Source organism: Trachypithecus francoisi, unplaced genomic scaffold (assembly GCF_009764315.1).
Source record: "Trachypithecus francoisi isolate TF-2019V2 unplaced genomic scaffold, Tfra_2.0 Lachesis_group16, whole genome shotgun sequence".
Taxonomy (NCBI): Eukaryota; Metazoa; Chordata; class Mammalia; order Primates; family Cercopithecidae; genus Trachypithecus; species Trachypithecus francoisi.
The window spans coordinates 22,818,174-22,839,434 of record NW_022681461.1 but is presented as its reverse complement, the minus strand read 5'-3'; the positions used below and the strand labels follow the sequence as shown (position 1 = coordinate 22,839,434).

At 40.2% G+C, this 21,261-nt stretch overlaps 1 protein-coding gene and 1 non-coding gene across 3 annotated transcripts in view; one reads left to right on the top strand and one right to left on the bottom strand.

The window, feature by feature from the left end:
- The window catches only part of TRPM6 (transient receptor potential cation channel subfamily M member 6), a 162,445-nt gene that overhangs the window by 124,718 nt on the left and 16,466 nt on the right, over window positions 1-21,261 (bottom strand). Inside the window, exons 2-3 of one of the 2 annotated variants that reach the window (XM_033237089.1) lie at window positions 7,949-8,028; window positions 4,786-4,824 (exon numbers count right to left, since the gene is read on the bottom strand). In XM_033237089.1, coding sequence (XP_033092980.1) covers window positions 4,786-4,824; window positions 7,949-8,028 — 119 coding nt within the window. The remainder of the gene's footprint in view (window positions 1-4,785; window positions 4,825-7,948; window positions 8,029-21,261) is intronic. The other variant, XM_033237090.1, reaches the window with a different exon arrangement.
- On the top strand, window positions 6,837-6,943 carry LOC117099556. The gene has a single exon (XR_004443880.1). It is a non-coding gene; the product is annotated as a U6 spliceosomal RNA (small nuclear RNA).

The window sequence follows — 21,261 nt, the reverse complement described above, 5'->3', positions numbered from 1 at the left end:
CAACCTGGTCTTGGATTTCCGACCTCTAGAACTGTGAAAAATTCATTTCTGTTGTTTAAACCATCTAGTTTGTGGTATTTTGTTATGGCAGCTCTAGATGACTAAAATCCTGGTTATATATAGAACAGTAGGTTGTACCTGACAAGCAGGGGTACCCAAAAACAAGAGCTGAAGCGCAGGCAGCTAGACCATAAACAGGAAGCATCTAGGAAGCGATGTGTCCTGGAGCAAAAGCACTAGACCAGGAAATGGCCAACGCCATGCAAATCCCTACTCTCCCAAAGCCTCTATTTCTTCAACTGCAGTAATGTAAGCATTGGTTGGACAACGTGGTCTCTAATGCCTTTCCTTTCCTTTCATTGTGTAACTGAGAACATGTAGCAACGCTCACTGAGCAGGACCCTGCTCTGAAAGAGCTGATCAGTGGGCTTAGGATACTTATTGTGCAGCTACTGTACTGAGCAGCATGTCACGTAGCACATGGTGAGAAGTTACAGGGGAAACAGAAGTGTCTACAACTTACAGTCTCTTCAGAGAACTAGAACAGGGCTGGGCGCAGTGGCTCACACCTGTAATGCCAGCACTTTGGGAGGCCAAGGCAGGCGGATCACTTGAGGTCAGGCATTCTAGACCAGCCTGGACAACATGGTGAAACCCCATCTCTACTAAAAATACAAAAATCAGCTGGGCGTGGTGGCATGTGCCTGTAATCCCAGTTACTCAGAAGGCTGAAGCATGAGAATCACTTGAACCCGGGAGGCGGAAGTTATAGTGAGGCGAGACTGGGCCACTGCCCTCCAGCCTGGGCGACAGAGGGAGACTCCGTGTCAAAAAAAAAGATAACCAGAACAAGCACAGGTGATGAAAACTTCAGTATATGCAAAAACCAGCGTAAGGCCAGGCGTGGTGACTCACGCCTGTAACCTCACCACTTTGGGAGGCTGATGTGGGTGGATCACCTGAGGTCAGGAGTTCGAGACCAGCCTGGCCAACATGGTAAAACCCTGTCTCCACTAAAAATACAGAAATAATCCAGGTGTGGTGGCATGTGCCTGTAATGCCAGCTTCTTGGGAGGGGGAAGCAGAAGAATTGCTTGAATCTAGGAGGCAGAGGTTGCCGTGAGCAGAGATCGCACCATTGTACTTCAGCCTGGGTAACAAGAGTGAAACTTCGTCTCAAAAAACAAAACAAAACAAAAAGTCAAAGTAAGAATATTGGGGTTCCATATGGAAAGGTTCTTAATGTAAAGGGAGGCACAGTAATCACAAAAGTACAGCATATACATAATCAGGATCTACTAGTTAGAATGGTGTCATCTGACCATCTTTTGGGACAAGGGTCACCCTTCAACATGAAATTGAAGGAGCATCTATTCAAATACAAGACAAATAATGATTCATCTGCCTGGCTTTTTCTCCGCAGAACATAAATTTAGGTAACCACATCTGGAGAAATAACTCATTATGCTTTTATAAGGCAGTTCTTTAGTGCAAACCAACTTTCAGATTAAGTATATTTCTATTCTAATTATCTATTTGATTTGAGTTGACATTTTATTCTTTTTTTCCCCCAGTTCATTAAATTGTAGCAAGGTCCCATAGAAGAAACAGATCTCCAAAATTAAAAAATACGTATTTATGTTTGTCCCTTTAATTACAACTTTTGAAGTCTCAAAGAACATATCCCCAACAAGTACTAAAAGTTCACTTTATATAAATGTCAATTCCAGGAGGGGGGTAAAAACAAAAAAGTTAATTCCCTCTCAAATTGTTTTATAAATTCAGTAAAATACCCATCACTCAGAGCATTTCACAGCCATGTTAAAAACAAAACATAAAATTTAAAAAGAAAGAAAAAAAAATCAAAATCTCAAAATATTTTTCAGGGAACATGACAAGGTGATTCTAAAATTTATATTATATCAGCCGGGCACGGTGGCTCACGCCTATAATCCCAGCACTTTGGGAGGCCGAGGAGGGCAGCCCACTTGAGGTCAGGAGTTCGAGATCACCCTGGCCAACATGGTGAAACCCTGTCTCTGCTAAAAATACAAAAAATTAGCCAGGTGTGGTGGCGTGCACCTGTAATCCCAGCTACTCGGGAGGCTGAGGCACGAGAATCGCTTGAACCTAGGAGGCGGAGGTTGTATGAACCAAGATTGCACCACTGCGCTCCAGCTTGGGCGACAGAGCTAGACTCTGTCTCAAAAAAAAAAAAACCAAAAACAAACAAACAAAATATATATATATTATACAATCACTTATTGACAAAGAGATTTAGGATTATTTTAAAGTATTGCAATACAGTCCAGGTGCAGTGGATCCCAGCACTTTGGGAGGCTGAGGCAGGAGGATTGCTCAAGGCCAGGAGTTCTAGAATAGCCTGGACAACATAGCAAGAACCCATCTCTATAAAAAACAAAAAACATCAGCCAGGCACAGTGGTACATTCCAGGAGTTAGGCAGCTACTCAGGAGGCTGAGGAGTGGGGATCACTTGAGTCCAAGAGTTTGAGGTTGCAATGAGCTATGATTGCACCACTGCACTTCAGCCTGGGAAACACAGCAAGACCTTGCCTTTAAAAATTAGAATTTTTTTTTTAAAGATAGTATTGCAATGTAGTGGAACTGCTTTTTAAAACATACTATTTTAAATAAAATGTTTTCTTTTTCTTTTTGAGACAGGGTCTTGCTGTGTTGCCCAGGCTGAATGTGAACTCCTTGGCTCAAGCTATCCCCCAACCTCAATCTCCTGAGTAGCTAGGACTACAGGCATGTGCCCACCACACTTGGTTAAAATTTTCTTTCAATAAAATAAAATTTGTATAAATGCATAAAAGTCTTTTGAAAAGTAAAAAGAATTTTTAAAAAGATAAATAAAGGATAGGAAACTTGCCCTATCAGATATCAAGACATATATTACAAGATTATAATAATGAAACAGAGCGGCATTTGACAAGTGTAAAAGTAGATCAAAAGCACTGAAAAGAAAGCTCAGAAACAAAGCCATAGACAGACGGAAATGTGGTATATAACACAGACAGCACCAGAAATGAATGAGACTAGGGGAGACTGCTCAGTAACTTGTATTAGGACATTTGGCTCTCCCTATCAAAAAAAATAAAACTAGTCTCAGCTAGGTGCAAAAATGACTAGTTTGTAACCATTTTTAATTTCTGAGAGGTATAAAAGTGGATGCTTTTCCAGTATTTTCACATTTAATTATCTCTGAAGGTTGTGGGGTTGAGATTTTGGAGGACATTGACAAGCAGAGTTTCTGAAGAATACAGTAGGAGCTAGGGAGAATAAATGAAGTCTTTTCTTTTTATTATATCCTTATTTTGCTTTGCATTTTATTAGGTTCGTGCAACAGTAATTGTGGTTTTCACCATCACTTTCTTTCTTTCTTTTTTTTTTTTTTGAGACGGAGTCTCCCTCTGGAGTGCAGTGGCACGATCTCGGCTTACTGCAAGCTCCCGGGTTCAAGCCATTCTCCTGTCTCAGCCTCCCAACCAGCTGGGACTACAGGTGCCCGCCACCACGCCCAGCTAATTTTTTGTATTTTCAGTAGAGATGGGGTTTCACCATGTTAGCCAGGATGGTCTCGATCTTCTGACCTCGTGATCTACCCGCCTGGGTCTCCCAAAGTGCCGGGATTACAGGCGTAAGCCACCGCGTCCGGCATTCACCATTACTTTCAATAGCAAACCCCACAATTACGTTTGCACCAACCTAAGAGCAAAATTTGAAATAATTACTAAAAGGAAAGAAAAAAATTGAAGAAAAAGTGAGAGGTCAGCCAAGTAGAAATTCTTCTTTCAGATACCTCCTCCTTCTCCTTCTTGTTCCATATCTGTGGATGCTGGTTTCCTCTCCCCATGATTTGCTAAACTGAAGGTTCCAATTTTTTATTTTATTATTTTATTTTATTTTATTTTCTGAGACAGGGTCTCACTCTGCCACCCAGGCTGGTGCAGTGGCATAATCACAGCTCACTGCAGCCTTGACCTCCCAAATTGAAGCAATCCTCTTACCTCAGCCTTCCAAGTAGCTGGGTCTACAGGCACACACCAACACGTCCGGCTACAATTTTTGGGGTTTTGTTTTTGCTTCTGTATGTCGAGACAGGGTTTTACCATGTTGTCCAAACTGGTCTCAAATCAGAGCTCAAGCAGTCCACCCGCCTTGGCCTCCCAAAATCCTGGGATTACAGGTGCGAGTGACCGTGTCTAGCCTCAAATGTTTTTTTTCCAAGAATAAATTTAACTTTGGTTCAATCCATTATATAAACTTCAGGCTATGATCAAAATTAAGGAAATTTCATTTTCTTCCACTTACAAAAGAGAAAGGTAAAAACAGTCATGTAGTTTAAAATGCAAATCACTGTTAAAATTTCTATTGCACTAAAGAGCTGTTTTTGTCTATAAGCTTAGTATGCATACACAGCACCTGCAAGTCATACATCAATTATAGTCCCATATGTGCATGCAGCATCTTCATTATCCAAATGTGATCATAAAACTAAAATGTAATGCTTTACAAGTGTTTCCATCGGTAGAAATTCTTGTCGAAGGGCCTTAGCCAATTTACATGTCTCAGTAATTCAAGTAGTCTATTACGTTCGAATACTCACTCTCCATCAAAAACATCTTTTTAAAACTTCCCTTGGAAAGGTAAATCGTATGCACCATTTACTGAGTCCATTCAAGATATGAGGAAACTGTCCCAGTGAATTTTAAATAGGATGCCTAAAAGCTAAAAGTAATCTTGCTTATCTAAGTCTTACCTGATTAAATTATGGCAGAACTGGCATGCTGGAGTACACCTAAATTAAAGAAATAAAACCTCTGTTAGTTTGTTGGTGTATTTGAAAACACATTTAATGCTTGTACAGTAAATATCTATTCTTTTCCACGATCTATAAAACAAGGTTTGCTGAAATTCATATACCATGTTCCAAATATTCCATTATGGCATTTACCACATGTAATTACTGCAGCAACTATGATCTAATTAATACAACATTCAGTTTAGAACCAAAATACCTCAATTTAAATCTCAGATAATAATATGTAATGTGTCTTATGGTACCTGGTAGACAGTGTGTACAATAATGGTAGCTATTATTATTATTAAACTATGAAGATAACACAGATTTCTTGAGAATCAAGACAATATACACATGTAAACCACTTTAAAACCATAAAGCACTATCAAATAAGGGACATTTGGTATAATCATAAATTATCCTTTATTAATCTTTCTTTTTTATGATTCAGAAGAACCTTATGGATTTAGGGGTTAGCACTGTGGTCATCAATTATATTTTTGGGCCAGGCACAGTGGCTTATGCCTGTAATTGCAGCACTTTGGAAGGCTGAGGTGGGAGGATTGCTTGAGTTCGGGAGTCCAAGACCAGCCTGGGCAACATAATAAGACCTTGACTCTTATAAAAAATTCAAAAAATGAGCCCTGTGTGCTGATGTGTGCCTGTGATCCCAGCTCTTTGGGAGGCTAAGGTGGGAGGATTGCTTGAGTCCTGGAGGTTGAGGCTTCAGTAAGCCAAGATCATGCCACTGCACTGCAACATGGGGGACACAGCAAGATCTTGTCTCAAAATGTGTGTGTGTGTGTGTGTGTGTGTGTGTGTGTGTGCGTGAAGAAGTATTAACAGGGAATTCTAGTTAAAATAATGGAAGAAAAGGTAATGTTCATAAAATAAGGGTCGCTCTAAGTTATTCAGAAACTAATATTCAGGACTTTTATTTCTTCCTGTCCCAGTCTTTCTGGAATGCCTTTTCTCAGAAGCTTTCTTTCAACAGTAAATTGAATATGAGAAGGAAAAATATGTTATAATCAAGTGTATCACATTTGTTTCTTATTGGGAGCTACAAAAAGAATAAAAGAAAGAAACTTTTATCGATATTTTAAAAACTGAATTATCACTGTCTTCTAGTGCACCAAAATGAAGAAAACCGCATAAAAGCTACAATTCTGAGAATTTTACTAGAATCTAAGAAAAAGGCTGGCATAGAAGAAATAGCCATAATCATCCACTAACTTTTATCTACAAACCCACAATATAGAGACTGTTTTTTCACTTGCTAAAGTATACCATGCCTTAGAACATTCGTGGAATTAACAATCATTGATATTCTTCTTCAGTCTATGGGCTAGTAAAAGAGTAATTTCATCACTTTTTTTGAGATTCAAGATTATTGTGAAAATGATTTTTTTATTCACAGACACAAAATGAACCACCTGAATCAATTTGCATTCCAGTCACCACCACACGATGTCATAAAAGACAAAGGGGAAAAACAAGGTTATCCTGGCATACCATAAACTTTTTTTAAGCAGGTAAAATGAGAATTTCCAATCACAAGACTTACAAATCATAGGTAATTCAGTAAGGGTGGAACTAGTAAATATTTAACAAAGGCAAGGAAAACTATTTCAGTCATCTCCAAAGAACTAGAATTTCAAAAACCTTGCCATGCTACCCTTCGTAAGCACATAGTTATGAGTTCTAAACCTTAAAGGAATAAAAGGACAAATGCTCAAAAATATCTAAAAATAGAGTGGTTCCCTTACTTAAAATATTACTCTTCTATTTTCCTTTTAATTTATTTTTCCAAGGGCAATGTCAATCTTAATTTCACAGACCTGATTACCCAGAGGAATTTTCCATAGCCCTTTCTTCCCCTATCTTTCACTAGTTGCTTTTGTGACCTTCGTTCTACAAGTAGAGCTTCCAAAGCGTTGTCAAGAACTCAGTAGTCAAACTCAAATTATTCCATTTGCTGCCGATTATCTGCTCAATCCAAAAGCCTACGGGCGCTCGCTTCGGCAGCACACATACTAAAACTGGAATGATTCAGAGAAGATTAGCATGGCCCCTGCTCAAGGATGACATGCAAATTCATAAAGCATTCCATAAAAATAAAGTCTATGGAAGGAAAATGGAACAGAAATTACCTGTTCGTCTAATCTGGGCACAGTGTAATGAAATATACCAGTCACTATTTTCCACAGATACTTCAGTTGAGGATAAGAAACACTCACAATATTTGGAATATTCAGTATTCAGAAAATGTAAATTATTGATTCCAATCCAGTGAAACGGATGTAACACTAGATATTTCTGTAACATCTATCCCCCCATCAAGAGGAACAGAAGCATCAAGTAGAATGAAATCCACGACAATATTAACAGTGACGGCATTGAGAAAAACTTCTTTATACCTCATTAAATTCCTTAAACAGATATTTATCACCGGGCGCAGTGGCTCATGCCTGTAATCCCAGCACTTTGGGAGGCCGAGGTGGGTGGATCACAAGGTCAAGAGATCAAGTCCATCCTGGCTAACATGGTGAAATCCCATCTACTAAAAATACAAAAATTAGCCAGGCATGGTGGCAGGCACTTGTAATCCCAGCTACTCAGGAGGCTGAGGCAGGAGAATCGCTTGAACCCGGGGGGTGGTGGTTGCAGGGAGTTGCGATTGAGCCATTGCACTCTAGCCTGGGGGACAAGAGCGAGACTTCGTCTCAAAAAAAATAAAAAAAAAACAAAACACAGATGTTTATCAAGAGCCTACTATGTGGCAGGCACTGTCACAGACACTGGAGTAAAAGTAAGGTACAAATTAACAAGGTCCCTGTTCTTCCCAGATTTTCTACGGTAATCATGTATTATTTTTATAAAGTGAAAGAAATAAACATTGAAAATTCTAACTTTATAGATATAATCAAATCTTCTAAACAAGTCATATTTCTAAAATTCTAATTTTATAGATATAATCAAATCTTCTAAACAAGTCATATTTCTAAAATTCTAATTTTATAGATATAATCAAATCTTCTAAACAAGTCATATTTCTAAGTTTCTATAAACAGTCCTCCAGGTAGTGTTGCTTTTAAAAGAAGAATGTAATTGAAAATTTTACCTGTGAGGATTTTTTGAGCTGGGTATGACTGTGCTACATTCTCTCTTGTCAAATACTCCTTTAATCCAGGATTTCTGGGACTAAAAAGAAAGTGTCATTATTTTATACTCAATTATGTGACAAAACAATGTAACCATAGTAGTTCGGGCAGGTAAGAAATACTCAAGTATCATGAATGCTAATTAAAATGCCAAGATCAACCCCACACAGGCTAAGCATTTACCAGTTTCTATTACAGATAACATAGGCACAAATAAGCCAAATGTGAACATTAAACGACACACAAAGTGAATGTGTCCACGACCCCACTTTGAGTAACCAAAGCCCTACCTGAACAAACCCCTAGCAAGGAAGTAAAGATATAACTGATTTATCCTCTTAAATCTACCAAAAGTCACTTTTACATCTTGTACCATAATCCTATGGAATAAATACAAAGCTCCCAAAACTTCAAAATCTTTACCTATCAAGTCCCACTTTGGCAAAGATTTCACAGGAAACTGGAAAGAGTGTCTCTGACTTCAGCAAGATTTGATACACATTCTGCAAGCATAGTTTACCACTGGCTGTGTTGTTTCAGGTTGCACAGCCTATAACTGTCCCTAAATCCAAGTGAGACATTGATACCTACTCTTCCTCCTAATAAACTCTCTCCCATTCTACAGAATCCATGTCACAGCCAAGCTCCTCCATAAGCTATATTACAAGTCCAGTGGCAGAGGACACTGGATCGACTATACAGCCCAACTACTTATGAGCCTGGCCTCGTCCTAATATAAAAATATTTTGGCTCTAAATGGTATAAGAATATGTGTCCTAGCTGGGCATGGTGGCTCACACCTGTAATCCCAACACTTTTGGGAGGCCGAGGCAGGTGGATCACTTGAAGTCAGGAGTTCGAGACCATACTGGCCAATATGGTGAAACCCCGTCTCTACTAGAAATATAAAAAATTAGCTGGGCATGGTGGCGGGCAACTGTAATCCCAGCTACTTGGGAGGCTGAGGCATGAGAATCGCTTGAACCTGGGAGGTGGAGATTGCAGTGAGTCGAAATTGCGCCACTGTACTCCGGCCTGGGTGGCAGAGCGAGACTCTTTGTCTCAAAAAAAAAAAAAAAAGTATATATATATATATATGTTTCCATATTACTTTATATACACATAGATATTAGAACAGAGATGAAACGAAGGCTTTCTAAAAGGGAGCTTTTTCAAACTCCATGTCAGTGCAGTCCCCATCTCACTCTTATATCTACTCCCATTCTACCGTGGAGGGAAATGTACTGGGCCAGAAAATATGCTACAAATCCAGCTGTGGTACCTCATTATCACACTATCCTCAAAAAAAGTTCCGTGGATCTTGTCCAATATGCACCAATCCTAAACATAAGTGTCCATCACCAAACAGAACTGTAGATAATTGAAATCCAGACTTTTTAAAGTAAAATAGAAAGGAGAAAAACAGAGATTAGTTGATGGGTTCCTGTATATTTAAATCTTATCTATAAACAAGGAAAACTTCCTAGATCAAGGCCAGAGTCATCTTAAATCCTTTTACTCTCTTATTCTTTTTGCATGGTCAGCAGCATTTTCTATGTACTAAAAGACATTCACTAAATTGGCAAAACACTAAAAACATAAACTCGGGAAAATTCAGAGTCACAGAATTTATTTATTTAGTTAGTTAGTTAGTTTCATTTTTTTGAGACGGAGTCTTGCTCTGTCGCCCAGGCTGGAGTGCAACAGCGCAATTTTGGCTCACTGCAACTTCCACCTCTTGGTTTCAAGTGATTCTCCTGCCTCAGCCTCCTGAGTAGCTGTGACGACAGGTGTGCACCACCATGCCTGGTTAATTTTTGTATTTTTAGTAGCAACAGGGTTTCACCATGTTGGTCAGATTGGTCTCAAACTCCTGATCTCAAGTGGTCTGCCTGCCTTGGCCTCCCAAAGTGCCAGGATAACAGGCGTGAGCCACCGTGCCCAGCCCAGAGTCATACAATTTAAAAGGAACTAAATGAATAGAGAATTCAAAATCTATTTATTTCAACAAGAAATGACACAATCTGGCCGAGCACGGTGGCCCACACCTGTAATCCCAGTACTTTGTGAGGCCAAGGCAGGTGGATCACTTGAGCCCAGGAGTTCCAGACTAGCCTAGACAACATGGTGAAACTGTGTCTCTACAAAATACAAGAATAAAAACCGCCGTGCGTGCTGGCATGTGCCTACAATTCCCAGTAACTCAGGAGACTGAGGTGGGAGGATTGCTTAAGTCCAGGGAAGTCGAGGCTGCAGGGAGCCATAATTGTGCCATTGCACTCCAGCCTAGGTGACAGAGTGAGACCCTGTCACAAAAAAAAAGAAAGAAAGAAAGAGAGAGAGAAAGAAAAGAAAAGAAAGAAAGAAAACAATCTTTTTGAGTCAGTCAGCCCTGTCCCCTATTCAAAAACGTTAACAATTTGATTTATTCATTCTCCAAACATTTATTAAATACCTAATTTTTGCAAAGCACTGACAAACGTGTTACAAAAAGTCAGTATGTCCTCAAAGAATTCTTCATTCTGAATTTCAAAATACCTGAATCTATGAATTCATTCATCAAGTATTTTGGATAGGCCTCCATGCTGCAATGCTGGGACTTCTACTGCAAACGAGACAAAGTTCCTGCTCTCAAGGAAGTTAGAATAAAAAGGAGGAAACAGATAAGAAACTGATATTATTAAACTTTATGTGCACCAATTAACTATTTTTAAATTTTTAAAAAAATTTGTCATGCCTCTGAGACAAGTTCAAGACCAATTAACTATTAAAAACAGATGTAAAAAGGGTATCTAATGTAGAAGCCTATATAGACAAAATAGGCAAGCTGTGCTCAACAACTCCCTTCTTTCGAAATGCTGAATGGCAGCTTTGTAGTAGGACTACCTGAACAAATTATTCAATTTCTTCATGTCTGTCTATCAAAATGGGGATAATAATAGTACCTCGGCCGGGCGTGGTGGCTCACGCCTGTAATCCCAGCACTTTGGGAGGCCGAGACGGGCGGATCACGAGGTCAGGAGATCGAGACAATCCTGGCTAACACGGTGAAACCCCATCTCTACTAAAAATAAAAAAAATTAGCCGAGCACGGTGGCGGGCGCCTGTGGTCCCAGCTCCACGGGAGGCTGAGGCAGGAGAATGGCGTGAACCCGGGAGGCGGAGCTTGCAGTGAGCCGAGATTCGCCACTGCACTCCAGCCTGGGCGACACAGCCAGACTCCGTCTCAAAAAAAAAAAAAAAAAAGGACCTCATAGAACTATTGAAAGGATTAGATAAAGGTTTAGAATTATTCCTGGGACTTATCAAGTCTGAATAAAGCTTAGGTATTATTATTAGTAATATCAAAGGTAAAAATTGGCTTGGGTTAATGGTCTGAGAACTTAACTTTGATGTATTTTTTTTTTTTTTCATAGAAAAATGCCTCCTGACCTCCAAATTTGCCTCACAGTCGCTCTCATACTACGATTTAATGACCTTTACAGGTTCACATCTTCCCTGGACTCTAGCTCCTATAGGCCCCATGCCAGTCATTTTTATTGCCCCAGGGCCTAACCCAGTGATTGTTGAATAAGCAACAAACATGCTGAAAATAGAACTTCAGGAACCCATGTATACCATTTTCCCTCCAAAGGTGTAAACAGGAAGCCCATGCCATAACAAGAATGTGGAAACTTTCCTCCTTCCACTCCTGGTTATCTTATCTCAAAACTACCAGAAGGAAAAAAAAAGCAGCCTTAGCTTGAAAAGGTTTCAAATAATTCTCAGTTTAGAACTTTACTTCCCGCCCTGCCAACCTCGTAATAGTTCCTTTGCAATATACTCTCCAGCAGACTTCGGAGAGACCTCCATGTTCAGTTCAACAGAGAACCAAATGTTTGTTGGTTCTGATGGGACAAACACCCAATGCGCTAGCTTCGGCCACTAGAGCAGCAAATCTGTTGTGGTCGTGGTAGTTGAGAGTAAGGATTTTGACATTTCTGCAGGTATCATGGCAGTCTTCATAGACTAGATGTTTTCTGCTTTTTAATTGTTGTAATTTAGGGGAAGGAAAGGCAAAGGAGAAAGAAGGGAAATAGTGTGTTGGTCTCAATTTGCGTCATCCTAAAACATAATCAGATTTTATATCTAATCTTTGGCCTGAGGTCAGGCTGGGGAATTGCAATGAAATGTTCAAAAACTGATATAGTGAGATATCTTGGTGAGGGATCCAAGTCCGAATGTGAAATTCATTTATGTTTCATGTACACCTTATATGCATAGCCAAAAGGTAATTTTACACAATATTTTTTTTTTTAATTATACATCAAATTGTCCAGGTGTGGTGGCTCATGCCGGTAATCCCAGCACTTTGGGAGGCCAAGGCAGACAAGTCACTTGAGGTCAGGAGTTCGAGACCAGCCTGGACAACATGGCAAAACTCCATCTCTACTAAAGATACAAAAATTAGCCAGGCGTGGTGGTGGGCATTTGTAGTCCCAGTTATGCAGGAGGCTGAGGCCACGAGTCAGAGGTTGCAGCGAGCTGAGATCATGCCACTGCACTCCAGCCTGGGCGACAGAACAGGATTCTGTCTCCAAATAAATAAATAAGTAGTTTTATGCATGCAACGAAGTTTTTTGTTTTGTTTTGTTTTCTTGAGACAGAGTTTCTCTCTTGTTTCCCAGACTGGAGAGCAGTGGCGCGATCTTGGCTCACTGCAACCTTTGCCTCCTGGTTCAAGCAATTCTCCTGCCTCAGCCTCCCGAGTCGCTGGGATTACAGGCATGCACCACCACACCCGGCTAATTTTTGTATTTTTAGTAGAGATGGGGTTTCACCATGTTGGCCAGGCTGGTCTCAAACTCCTGACCTCAGGTGATCCACCCACCTCGGCCTCCCAGAGTGCTCATTACAGGCATGAGCCACTGTGTCTGGCCGAAACAAAGTTTGAACTGCATTTCAACTGCCACCTGCCACATGAGGTCAGATGTGAAATTTTCCACTCATGGCACTCAAAAATCAGATTTTAGAGCATTTCACATTTCAGATTTTCAGATTAGGGATGTTCAACCTGTATTTCTGCTCTATGGCTTTTTAGGGTTCCCAGATAAATTATCTTAGGGTACTCGCTAAGAAAGCATAATTTCACAGGTGTTCCTTAATTTTCAAAACAGTGACCTTTTTTGTAAAAAAAAAATCCACAAGGCTGCATGATTGGAGGTAAAGGGAGACAAAGATAACAGGTCATTTGTTTTCTTTCTACAACTTTTTTGCACCTTAAAAAAAAATCTATCATCTAACAACTACTTCTTCAGTGGAACTGATAACTTACTCCCATTTTGATTTCCTGCATTCTCTCTTACACACATCACAGCACTAACAATGTTTACTTGCATTCACTGGGCCATCTCTCTCTCTCTCTTAACCTTACTGTAATCCACATCAAAAGAGGGCATTATTTTATTTATTTTGGAATCCACAACACTAGAATGGGTCAAATAGATAATATTTTCAGACTCCATCCAGATCAACATTTGTTACTTTCTCTTCAGAGCTCCTCCCTTGAAGGAAGAACCCCTTCAAAGTGCCAGGTAGATGGACTTCAGGAAGTACCATCAATCAATCTGTTGGCTCAGGGAAACCATCAGTGCAAAGCCAGTCCGTCCACTTTCAAGTGTCAGCTCAGGGCCTTCTATCAGGTTCTGTCCAAATTCTGTAAGGATACCTGCCTGACACTTGATCCAAGAGGGACAGTCTCAGAAAAACAGCATCCAAGCTCAAAATATCTAAAAACCAAGCTCCTGTTCCACCAACACTGCCACAAGGTGTGTTGACTGATTTTCCACTAAATACTCTGTCCAGAAGGCAGAGAACACAAAGTAACCTTACACCTTCATCTCATTTTGCTGGTAAAAGGTGAGCACTATTTAGCTGGTAGTGATGTATTTTTGGTAACATCTCTAAAACTTGAATGTCAACTAAATAATTCACGATTCCGTAAAATGCCATGTCTCCTGGGTAGGTGAGAAATTTTACTAACATTTTCACATATAGTGCTTCGCTAAACAAAGGCATTTAGAACCTTGGAAGGAGGTCTGGTGCAGTGGCTCATACCTGAATCCCTGTACTTTGGGAGGCCGAGGTGGGTGGATCACCTGAGGTCAGGAGTTCGAGACCAGCCTGGCCAACATAGTGAAACACTGTCTCTACTAAAAATACAAAAAATTAGCCACGCATGGTGGTGGGCGCCTGTAATCCCAGCTACTCAAGAGGCTGAAGCAAGAGAATCGTTTGAACCCAGGAGGTGAAGGTTGCAGTGAGCTGAGATCATGCCACTGCACTCCAGCCTGGGCAACAACAACAGAGAAATTCCATCTCAAAAAAAAAAAAAAAAAAAAAAACAGAACCTAAGAATGAATTTCTAGATAATATAAACTCATGAGTAAGGGAGTAAAACCTTTATAAGTCTTCCTGGAGCCAAATGCGGGATTAGAGGAACTCAACAGTAACCTTGCAAGTAGAGTGTATCAGAAAGGTGAAAAGTGAAGTTATATCATACCCCTTCCTTTCTTTTTCTAAATTGGTTAAAGCCCTCATTATTTCAGCCCCAAAACCCAATTTCAAAATAGCAGTGAAAGACATCCTTTTCCTCAGTTGTCACTCATGCTTCAGGGTTTAACCAATCTCCTGGGGAATAAAACATGCCAATGAAACATTTGTAATTTCAGATCTTGTTAAATCATTCTGATAAAAAGTGAACAGGAAATGAAAGGCTCCTTTATGAGTGTTCTTTACAACTGTCCCTTGATAGTAAAATACAGAGATTTAACTGAATGCTGGGCCTATTTGTGGTACAATCACTCTAATCTGGTTAGATTTTCCACCGACATGCACGCAATTCTCTCCAATTTCAAAGCTCCAAAATACTTGTAAATTTGTTATCTATGTACAGAGATAGTCTTCATTTATGCTCCAAATATTTTGTTAAATTATCCAAAACTTTACTAGTACTACATACAAATGAACTACATAGCCTTAAAAAAAGTCTTTTTTGGAGTGGCTCGTGAAACTATGTTTTCATTTTTGTTTTAATACAGAATCTTGCTGTGTTGCCCAGGCTGAAGTGCAGTGGCTATTCACAGACATGATCACAGTGCACTGTGGCCTCAAAATCCTAGGCTCAAGTGATCCTCCTGCCTCAGCTCCCTGAGAAACTGGGACTATGGATATGTACCACTAGGTCTGGGGAAAATATACTGTTAAATAATTGACTTTTAGGAAACTTACCATCCTCTCAGACGATAAAGCCTTTATTAAAAATTACAGGTTTGGCCAAGCGTGGTGGGCTCAAGTCTAGAACCCCAGCACTTTGGGAGGCCAAGGTGGGAGGATCACTTGAGCCCAGGAGATCAAGGCCAGCCTGGACAACATATTGAGATACCATCTCTGCTTCTAATAACAGAAACAAGTATAAATATTTTTAAAAATAAGTTACAGGCTAAATTTTATTTATGACATTCATAGTAAGGTTTATATACACAATGATTATTTGTCTTTTTTTTTTCAGTATAGCACAGCAGAAAGAAAACACAACTGAACTTTGCTCCTTCAAATTTGGTGGACACTCATATCACATATGTAACTTAGACAAATTCAAAAGCTTTGTTAAAAGAATGAGAGAAGGCTAGAAGGTGAAAAATAAGACAGAGAAACAATTTTAATAGTGTGGGCAGACACTGTCATTCCACAATCAGTAGATTTTTGTTTGTTTGTTTCTTTGAGACAGTTTTGCTCTCGTTGCCCAGGCTGGAGTGCAATGGCATGATGTGGGCTCACTGCAACCTTTGCCTCCTGGTTGCAAGCAATTCTCCTGCCTCAGCCTCCCAAGTAGCTGGGATTACAGGCATGTGCCACCACACCCGGCTAATTTTGTATTTTCAGTAGAGACGGGGTTTCACCAAGTTGGCCAGGCTGGTCTTGAACTCTTGACCTCAGGTGATCCAACCACCTCAGTCTCCCAAAGTGTAGGGATTACAGGCATGAGCCACCATGCCTGGCCTCAGAAGTATCTTACATCCAAAAGCAGCAGTTCTGAAACCTCTTAGGCTTAGGATCCCTTCATAATCATAAAAATTACCAAGGACTCCAAAAATTTTTTGTTTATTTAAATTATGTCTACCAATATTTATCACATAAGAAATTAAAATTGAGACATTTTAAAATATTTACTGGGCCAGGGCATGGTGGCTCACACCTGTAATCCCAGCACTTTGGGAGGCCGAGGCAGGTGGATTACGAGGTCAGGAAATCAAGACCATCCTGGTTAACATGGTAAAACGCTGTCTCTACTAAAAATACAAAAAACTAGCCGGGCGAGGTGGCGGATGCCTGTAGTCCCAGCTACTCGGGAGGCTGAGGCAGGAGAATGGCATGAACCCAGGAGGCAGAGCTTGCAGTGAGCCGAGATCATGCCACTGCACTCCAGCCTGGGCAACAGAGCAATACTCCGTCTCAAAAAAAAAAAAAGAAAAAAAATTTACTCCTTAGTTCATTTTAACCTGTTACATGTTAACACAAAAATTTTCCAAAAAAGTTCATAAACAGAGCATTGTCTTATATTTTTGCAACTCTCTTTCATGTCTGGCTAAAGATGGCTAGATTCTCATGTTTGCTTCAGGACTCAATCCTTTGCAATAAGTGGCTTTGCTTGAAGTATACAAAGAAAATGTGCGTCACAGAGACATGTAGTTGAAAAGGGAGAGCATTTTAATGGCCTTTTTAGATCATTGTGTATTTATCATGTACCCTTGGGAAAACTCCACTGTACACTCATGAGAGAATATGTCAAAAGGGCAAATAGCATCTTAGTACCATTTTGAAAATAATTTTGACTCTGAGGACCCTCTGAAAGGGTCTTAAGAGACCTCTAGGGGATCACATATAGAGAACTACTGCACGCAAGTGACTGTGTGTAGACACTAGAGTGGAGTCTGTGAGAGCAAGAATATACTATTTCCCAGATGGTCTCAGTTCCCCCATGCATATGTTAGTCTGCATACCTCATCTTAATGAGTAGATTCTAGTACTTCAAGATCCCCTGTTTAATCTGGTACTCAAATGAAGAAAGTTCCAACACAAGATAAAATCTTCATGTACTGTATTTTATGCTCAATGAAAGGGACTTTGCAAGAGTAGTTTGGAATGCATTCAATTTCTAAACTTACAGCCAACCTTAATGCCAACCACACCCATGCTCCCGAAGATGTCGTTAAATTCAGTGACCTTGGGAAGCTTGTGAAGTGTGGAACCAGCCCTTTACAATCCATAGGCAGGACACATGCTATCAGTTTATCCACCTCTTTTAAAACATTGAAACCTCGAAAGGAAAAAACAAATGAAAAGAAAAATTGATACTTAGAATAATGGGTTTATTCATTCATTAAAAAAAAAAAAAAAAAAAAATACTTTGACGGCCAGACGTAGTGGCTCATGTCTGTAATCCCAGCACTTTGGGAAGCCGATGTACGGGGTCACCTGAGGTCAGGAGTTCCAGATCAGCCTGGCCAACATGGCAAAACCCCAACTCTATTAAAAACAAAAAAAATTAGCTGGGCACGGTGGCACAGGCCTGTAATCCCAGCTACTCAGGAGGCTGAGGCAGGAGAATCACTTGAACCTGGGAGACAGAGGTTGCAGTGGGCTGAGATTTTGCCCCTGCACTCCAGCCTGACAGAGCGAGACTCCGCAAAAAAAAAAAAAAAAAAATACTTTGACAACTCATATTATTCTAATTAAAATAAATAAAATAAAATAGTGTCCCACCGGGTGCGTGGCTCACGCCTCTAATCCCAACACTTTGGGAGGCTTTATGAAAGTTCCTGAAAGACAACAAAGGTTTTAAAAGGTGGTGAGGAAGTCCATGGTGGTTAGAAACACAAGAGATTTCAGCCTAGAGGAAAATTTAGAAGAGGTTCACTTTAAGGTAATGATGAAAGCCATGAGGTCACTGAAGGACAGAGAACAGAGAAGATCAAAGAGTCAAGAACTTTCAGAAACATCTAAACAAGAATGCAGAAGAAAGAGTTTGGGGAATAAAGAATAGAGACTTACTAGCCAGGATGGTGGTTTGATCCCTGAATTAGGAAAGGGATAAAGTTTCTCACTTTAGTAAAATGTCTGCATCATTACAAAAGTAGAAAATTTCAAAGAACAACGGATAAGACATATTTAATACCAAAAAGAAGATAAGGAGAATGGCAATTTTGTCCATGATGAACAAACCAATTTCAAAAGATTCAGGAAAAAGGTTGTAAAACAGAGGAGATAGCTAGTTAGTGTAAGATTCTCTTGGGAGAAGCAATACTGAAAACAAGAGTCAGGGCCAGCCTGTAATCCCAGCACTCTGGGAGGCTGAGGCAGGTGGATCACGAGGTCAGGAGATCGAGACCATCCTGACTAACATGGTGAAACCCCGTCACTAGTAAAAATACAAAAAATCAGCCAGGCATAGTGGCATGCACCTGTAGTCCCAGCTACTTGGGAGGCAGGAGAATCGCCTGAACCCAGGAGGCAGAGGTTGTAATGAGCCGAGATCACGCCACTGCACTCCAGCCTGGGCAACAGAGTGAGATTCCATGTCAAAAAAAAAAAAAAAAGTCATAAATGGACGATATAAAGCAAAAGCCAACATTAAAGTAGTCTATCATATCTGCCACGGTCTGGGTGGGCTAAATGTCTTAGGTGCTTTAGCTAAAGCAATATGAACAATTCTGTGGCTCATCACAATACCATTTATTCCCTCTTCACCAGGGAGGAACAGGTTCTAATGTTAGTGCCGGAGATCTTTTACATGATGTTTTATAGGCACAGTTTATTTTATGTTGAGAAAACAGGACTTTGTAGACTGAAGGAGAAGTCAACAAAAAGAGAGAGAGTGAAGATGCAATAAGAGAATGGAAATGACTGTAGAGATCGCGGAGAGGGGTGGGGAGGGAAGGAAGGAAGGAAATGGTATGGACAGCTGAAGGTTCTGCCTTGAAGTAATCTTATATCTCTGATAGATATCAGAAAGAATGACAAATTTTCCTTCTTGGTGAATTTGCCCAAGACCTTATTATCCATGTTCCATAGAAACTGATAGCCCATTTAGCTCTGAAGTTTGCAAACTTCAGCATTTACTTTTGTTCCTCTTACCCAGAGAGAGAAAGGATGGTAGGAAACACCCATGTGCATTCACAGACCCCCTTTTTATTACCAGCACTTTACAGTATACCAGCACAGTATAGGACATTTCCCAAAGTCGGTTCTATGGATCACAAAGCATATGAAATCCTCTCTCAGCAAAGTATCTGCTAAATTTAAAATAGTTGAAAAAAATAATGAATTCAATTAAATATATAGGGAACACCTGTAGTATCCCATTAGATGTCCCATGGGGAATATAATATTCCTGAAACACAACATTGCAGGGATTTCCCTAATAAGCTAATAACCTAAAAACATGTACCTTTGAATATGTGGGTCTGCAGACATCTACACTAACGGAATACAGGTTTGGGATAAAGGATAAGAGTAAATGTAATTGGGAATCATGGGCATTCAGTAAATGATATCAAGTTATAATGAAAGGAAAAAAGAGAGGAAAAACAAGATAGCACTGTTTTCTTCTGTAGCCTGTAGGTAATCTCTATCAGCAAACTAGAGAAATCTTGTTCTCCCTGGGTGAGTGACCCCAGGAATTGTTAATTTCCAGCCATCCAGCTATAAAGTTTCATGAACATTCCTTTAGCTGCACTTAGAAATAGGCACTCCACAGGCTGGGCACAGTGGCTCACGCCTGTAATCCCAGCACTTTCGGAGTCCGAGGTGGGCAGATCATAAGGTCAGGAGTTCGAGACCAGTCTGACCAACATGGCGAAACCCCATCTCTACTAAAAATACAAAAATTAGCCGGGCATGGTGGTGTGCACCTGTAATCCCAGCTACTCAGGAGGCTGAGGCAGGAGAATCGCTTGATTTGGGAGGCTTGAATTCGGGAGGTTGCAGTGAGCCATGATCGTGCCATGGCACTCCAGCATAGGTGACAGAGTGAGACTCCGTCTCAAAAAAAAAAAAAAAAGAAAAAGAAATAGGCATTCCACTTCTATTTTCAAAAAATAATAATAATTACAGTAGCTTCAAGTAAACCCTCTATAACTGTGTGCCTACATTGCCACACAGCAAAAAACAAACACAACAGAGAGTTACAATGTTATAACTGACAAAGCTGCACTTAGTTCTTATGTAAGTCCTCACTATATCAACCATGGAATATGCTAAACCAGCTCCTGGCAATTTTTTTCTAATAGATAATATTGCAAATGGTATAAAATCCAGGAGGTACATCAGGTGATACAGGGAAAAGTTAAATTTCCCTCTCACCCCCGTTCCCCAGCCATCCAGTTTCCCTCTCGAAAGTTAACCTCTATTACAGTTTGTTGTGCATTCCTCTAAAGACAGTAAATGTGTTTATAGGTATATCCCCCCAAAAATTCTTACACAGATACAGGAAAATTATACATGCTGTTCTGCATCTTGTTTTTTTTCCTGATTAATAATGATATGTAATAACCTCATATATAGAATTGTTCATTTTATGAGGCTGACCAGTATTCCCTAATATGGAAGTCCCATAATTGACTTAGCCAAGCACCTGGTCATGTATATCTGTTATTTTTCATCTTACACAACATATATACAGCATAGCTTTCATGTTCATGTATATCTTCAGAATATACACCTGCAAGTAAAATTTCTAAGTCAACTCAGATTTCCACATTCCCCTCCATAGAGAGGAACCAATTTATAAGCACAATACATGACTTACGAGCAACTTTTTTTTTTGAGGGGGTCTCACTATATTGCCCAGGCTAGTCTTGAACTCCTGGGCTCAAGCAGTCCTCCCACCTTCACCTCCCCAGTATGGGATTACAGGCATGTGCCACCATACTCAACTCAGTAGTAACTTTTGTTTTGTTTTGTTTCGTTTGAGACAGAATTTCGCTCTTTTGCCCAGGCTGGAGTGAACTGGCACAATCTTGGCTCACTGCAACCTCCGCTTCCCGGATTTAAGCAATTCTCCTGCCTCAGTCTCCTGAGTAGCTGGGATTACTGGTGTGCGCCATCACTCCCAGCTAATTTTTGTTTGTTTGTTTGTTTTTGAGATGGAGTCTCACTCTGTCGCCCAGGTTGGAGTGCAGTGGCACAATCTCGGCTCACTGCAAGCTCTGCCTCCCGGGTTCATGCCATTCTC